Here is a 6,174-nt window from a genome sequence, read left to right as displayed (position 1 = left end):
TTTTTGATCCCTGATGAGTAGCTGGTAGGTTAACAGCTGGAAATAATATTAAGGATCTTGAGAAGTAATTTTAGTTTGTGTTCCTCAGTTAGCAAAAAATATTCATTTATAATTATATAAAGCAAAAATAATAGAGTAGCAAAGAATATATATATATATATATATATATATATATATATATATATATATTGTCTATAAGGATGAATGATTCCACTAAATAGGTACTGGAGGTACCCTTCTGAAATGAAAGGAGGTAAAGGAGGTAAAAACCTGACAACTCTTTATTCACTGACAATGAATACATAATATATCCATTATGTATGTAAACTGGATATAGTAAGAGTTTCCATGCTCTCATTAATAACTACGTTATTAAGTCAGGAAAGTAGGATAAATATTTAAATAAATAAGGCTAAGAATTTTCAGGGCATTTAATATATTAAGGTACTCATATAATTTTCATATGAAAATAAGTAATTTAACTTTAAAAGATGAAGTTGTTTTGGAAGCATGTATCTGTTTCTAATTTATGAATTGAAACTTAGAATATTTTTACTGCAATTATTACTACTAGTATTAATATAATAAGTCAAACTGATTATTTTGGAACAGTATTTTTAAATTTGCATTGGGAAACCTGGATCATGAATCTTACCCAGAAAATATTTTTACTGCTTTATATAGACCTCCTAATTTAATTCTCACAGACAAAGAAACAAATCTCTGAGAGGCTACTGAGGAATGATCAAGATCACAGAGCAAGTCAAGAATACTTTAACCCTTAGCCCTTTTGCCACAGTTCAGTTTTAAGATTTCTGGAATATTGTTCTCTGACAATTTTTTAAAAATATTTATCAATATTGATAGAACAATTTGAATATGCAAAGTATATGAGGGTGAAACCATATATTTTTTCAAATGGGAAAAGGGGAGGTAACCTAGATGAAAAATGTCATAGGACATATTTGCAGAACTTGAAATGTGCTCTAAATTGAAAAGTCAATTTTGAAATGAGTCCTCTTTCAGTTGGCTCTGGTGTCACTTTGACATGCTGCCATCAATGTGGGTTTTTTGTTTGCTTTGTTTTGTTTTTAGCATCTTATATTCTGGTACTACAAGATACCCAACACTCATCTTATACATTTCCTGGCCCAGTCCTAAAACCTTTTTTTTCCCTTAATCAATAAAAATAAATGTATTTGAGCAGCATGAGGAAAATTGAAAGAGGGATTTCTTCTTTTTTAAATGTTTCTATGAGATTATGAAGTAACAAGGTTGCGAATAACTCTCATATGTTATGGATATATACCATTTGGTCACCAGTAGTTTTATGTAATTAGAAATTAATTTATCATTTAAATATTAATAGATAAAAATAGTACTTATCAATGCTGACAAAACACTTTGAAAGTAGGCAAGTGAAATGAGAATGAAACTGGATTTTTCTGTGGCTAAGAAGATTAGGAATTCACTTAAATGAAAAATCATTTATCACCTTCGTAAACTAAGTGAGTCCTCTGAAATCATGTTAAACTGTTATTTAAATCCAGTGCTCAACAATAATGGATTCAATATAATTGCTTTTTTCTTTTGGTTTAACAGAAACTGTTGCGATTTCCACCTTTATTTAACTTTCTAATTTATCTGATTTATTAAGTAGAGCACACTAACTCAGTGTAATCTTCCTCTATAAATATTGATTATGCAACATTCAGAACAGGAAATTATAGTGTGGGTTTGTGATGAATATAAACCAACATATACTAATGCTAGTCAAAACCAAGAAGTTGTCCATTTGAATTGATACCTCATAGCAATTGTTAAGTGATCCCAAAAAGAAAAAATTGTTACTGAGATAGTTATTAGTTGGATTTTAGGCAATAATCAATACTCTAGTAAAGTATTAGCTAATATCATAACTCCTTATTATGTACTTATAGAAGTGTCACATTTTCTAGCTCTATCATTCTGTTCCATTTTGTCATTTTAGAGCAAAGTCTGTAGATCAATGGAGGGGTTCAACCATTCCAGAGTGTCTGAATTTGTGTTACTTGGACTTACTGATTCTCCGGAGCTCCAGATTTTCTTCAATGTGATATTTTTCATTTTCTATTTAATGACCATGTTAGGTAACTGCCTGATTTTGTTCACGATCCTGTCCACCCCACACCTTCACTCCCCCATGTACTTCCTACTCAGCAATTTGTCTCTCATTGACATGTGCCTGTCCTCTTTTGCCACTCCAAAAATGATCATGGACTTCTTTGCTCAACGCAAGACCATCTCCTTTGAGGGTTGCATTTCTCAGATCTTCTTATTGCACCTCTTCACTGGGACTGAGATTGTGCTGCTGATCTCCATGTCTTTTGACAGGTACATTGCCATATGCAAACCTCTCCATTACTCAACTATTATAAGCCAAAGAGTATGTGTTGGGCTTGTGGTAACTTCCTGGATGGTGGGCTTTCTGCATACAATGAGCCAGTTAGCTTTTATTCTCTATTTACCCTTCTGTGGCCCCAATGTTATAGATAGTTTCTTCTGTGACCTTCCTTTGGTCATCCAGCTGTCTTGTATAGATATATACGTCCTTGGGGTTTTCATGATCTCAACCAGTGGTGTGATTGCTCTTATAAGTTTTCTGCTTTTGCTCACCTCATACATTATTGTTCTTGTTACTATCAAGGACCACTCTTCCATAGGATCATCTAAGGCTTTTTCTACCTGCACTGCACATTTCATTGTTGTGTTAATGTTCTTTGGGCCCTGCATCTTCATCTACGTGTGGCCTTTCACAAACTTCCTAGTGGACAAAGTTCTCTCTGTTTTCTATACCATCTTCACCCCTTTTTTGAATCCACTTATCTATACTCTGAGAAATCAGGAAGTGAAAACAGCTGTGATGAAGAAACTAAGCAATCAATATTTATATCTTGGGAAAAGGACCCCCAGATATCCAGTGCAGTGAACAGAGACCTCCTGTCTGAGATTTCGTATCCTGAGTTCTGTCCTTAGTGCAATAGAAAAATTAAACTCAGTAGCTGCCTTTTAAGTTATTTAGTTTAAATTCATGAAAATAAAAGCCAAGGTTGAAAATATAAAATATCTTGCTTAAAAGTCAGTGCAGTGTTTACAATCCTTTTAAGATTATGAATCCATTTAAAAATCTGTCAAAATCTATTTTTTCCCATAGAAAAATGTGCACATCAAATTTGTGAACATGAATTCAGGTTTTATAGATCGAACCCTATAAACATACTTAGATTAAGACTACTTAGAGAAGGCTGAGATAAAATATTCTTCACTAGTATTCTAACTCAGAACATACCACTCAGCTGCCTAACCTTGTGGCACTCTGATGGTATCCGCATGTAGAGCTTTAACTTAGAGTTTTGGGCATAATAAGTTGTTGTTTTTTTTCCATAGCAGTACAATATTTTCATGAAAAAAATTGACATCATAAACAGATTATTTTGAATATTGTTGAACAATCTTGATTTAAGGGGTCTAATTGTTTGAGTTCTGAGTCAACGTTGAACAAAAGAGAACAGTTTGGAGGACCTGAAATTTAACAATATGGTTTCTTAATAGGCATATAATTATCACACTTGATATAGCAGATAATTAATCAAACTTTTAAAAGTTTAGGCCATTAAAACCTGGCTGAATATCATAGATATGATGAATTCATTTAATTCTAAGATAAAACATTTGGAAAATTATTAACTGTTAAATTTGTGACATTTTCATCTCAAATAAAATATTTAAAAGTATTATTAGTCTTAGTATGAGTTTTGGGTCTTATTTTCAATATAACATAACCTGTGGAAGAAAATAATTTTTTTTAAAAATATATTTTATTGATTTTTTTACAGAGAGGAAGGGATAAAGATAGAGAGTTAGAAACATCGATGAGAGAGAAACATAGATCAGCTGCCTCCTGCACACTCCCTGCTGGGTATGTGTCCGCAACCAAGGTACATGCCCTTGACCAGAATCGAACCTGGGACCCTCGATTCCACAGGCCGATGCTCTATCCACTGAGCCAAACCAGTTAGGGCAAGGAAGAAAATAATTTAACAAATATAGAGTAGAATTCTCCCCAACTTGGTTTATTAATATGTTAAATACGTTTTTATTACAAGACAGTGTTTGGAAATCAGTTGACCGACCCATTTCCCTAACAGCTAAAGAACCTGAAGTCCTGAGATTTTATAGAGCTAGCGCAAGCTGAATCACTGTAAGGGGCAAAGACCAATGCTCCAAACATACATGGACCTCAGAATTAAATCTTGGATCTGCCATTTCCTAATTGTGTTATTCTGGAAGATTCTCTTTACCTCATTGTCCCCTTTTAATAGCTAATAGAAGGATAATAAAAGTGGATTAATTATTTGATGTAACTATTTTATATAAAGTGGACAGAATGGATTCTAAAAATATCATTAGCTTTTCCCTTCCCATCCCCATGGATTTTGACACAAAATGCATCTTATTTTTAAGTAGTATGCCTTTGAAGAATAATTGCACTCAGGCCAATCCACAAGCACACAAAATTTGATATTTTAGTTTTAGCATGTCTTTAAGACTGTAGCTTGTTAAGACATATGGCAGAAAAAAAATAGAACACTTTTCAGTTTTCCATTGCTAGCATGGAGGTGTGGGACTATATTAAATTGCCTGAAACTTTGAGATTTCTATGAATAACAACACTGATAGGTTGTATCTTCTTGAATTGACTGAAGTATATGAAAAGAATGCAGGAAACAGCCTGTCATCGTGGATTCAGACACTTTGTAAGTACTTTGAGGAAAACACAAGCCTCTCTCTTGCAAAATCAGAAATGGCATTCATAGTTTCTTACATTTTTCTTCAACCTTTAAGGCTTCTATGTGTTTTAGGTCAAATAACCTCCAAGCCAAATATTTAGTATCTGAGGTTAAATAATATGCAGAAGTTTATGCAAAAATGTAATGTTGGAGTTACATATAAAACCACATTTGAAATTTGAAATACTAGTTCATTTTTAATCAAATCATAAGCTATTCCTTCTTGCTTCAAAGTCAGTCAGATGAATGCAAAAAGGTAAGTTAGAAATGGACTTTTGCCACATTCCCATTATTCAGCAAAAATTATCATCTTTGTTTTAAATATACACCTCACTTCTAAAATTTCAATTTTTAGTTCAATAATGATTTCTTGAGCACGTTCTTTGTTTAAGCCCTTGCTGGGTTCTGGGGTGTCATTAAAATACAAGATTGTTCCTCTGTCTTTAAGGGCACAGTTTTAGCAATTAGATAGGATCAATCTGCTGTAGGTTGCATTCTAGTGCTACACTTTCTCATTGTGCAGCCTTGAGCAAGTATTTTTAATGTTCCCAAGACTCAGTTTCTTAATCTATGAACTGTGCACATAGTATCTAACCATTAGCAATCTTGTGAAAATTAAGCCAAAACACATGTAACAAAATAGCAGAACTTGGCACTCATTAAAGGTTTAATAAATATTAATAATATTGTAATTATGTTAAATTTTATGTAAAAAATCATAGGGTTAATGAAATGGAAATAGATGTGCTTACTTGAACTTAAAGGACATGGTTTCAAAACTACAATAGGATGTGTCAATTTATTTACTATTAACTAATGTTGAAATATTGAATTTCTGCCAATTATTAATTTTTTGTGTATTTCAATAGTTAATGTTGTCTTTCATATGCTTGTGTTTTTCAAAAGAAGTATTATATTTTGGGGGTTTATTATTCATTTTAAGTTGAAATATATTTCAAGAGTGTGTGAAAGAAAAAAAATAATAAATACACAATGTTTAATAGGCCACTATTTTGTTTTGTTACAATAACATTTTAAAATAAAAGTACATAATTAAAAAGTGATAAAATGTTATTCACATATTTTGTGTCTTTTGCCTATTCAAAATATAGTAACAAATGTCTACGGCCATACCACCCTGAACGCGCCTGATCTCAAAATATAGTAATAAAATGCTTTAAATTCTTATAACTGGATTTATTAAAGGTATCAAATGGAAAATGAATAATGACAATTATATATTCATTTTATATACAGCACATTAGTAAATACATTTAACTAAAGGCAGAAATACTGTTTAGATATATGAAAATATAAAAGAACTATTATTTAAAGACATGGTGAA

The 6,174-nt window shown here is 31.9% G+C and overlaps 1 protein-coding gene across 1 annotated transcript; it reads left to right on the top strand.

Moving 5' to 3' along the window:
* The first annotated feature begins 2,008 nt into the window (after positions 1–2,008).
* On the top strand, positions 2,009–2,968 carry LOC139005976 (olfactory receptor 4K2-like). The gene has a single exon (XM_070408402.1). It carries the CDS (start codon positions 2,009–2,011, stop codon positions 2,966–2,968), a length of 960 nt encoding a protein of 319 aa, XP_070264503.1.
* The last annotated feature ends 3,206 nt before the right edge of the window (positions 2,969–6,174 follow it).

Source organism: Myotis yumanensis, unplaced genomic scaffold, assembly GCF_028538775.1.
Source record: "Myotis yumanensis isolate MYYU_CA2020_CCGP unplaced genomic scaffold, mMyoYum1.0.hap1 SCAF_1, whole genome shotgun sequence".
Taxonomy (NCBI): Eukaryota; Metazoa; Chordata; class Mammalia; order Chiroptera; family Vespertilionidae; genus Myotis; species Myotis yumanensis.
Note: the sequence above shows the minus strand (reverse complement) of the source record. Positions and strands in the feature narration are given on the sequence as shown.

Coding starts and splice junctions, on each gene's coding strand:
- LOC139005976 (XM_070408402.1), top strand. CDS start 2,009: ATGGAGGGGTTCAACCATTCCAGAGTGTCTGAATTTGTGTTACTTGGA.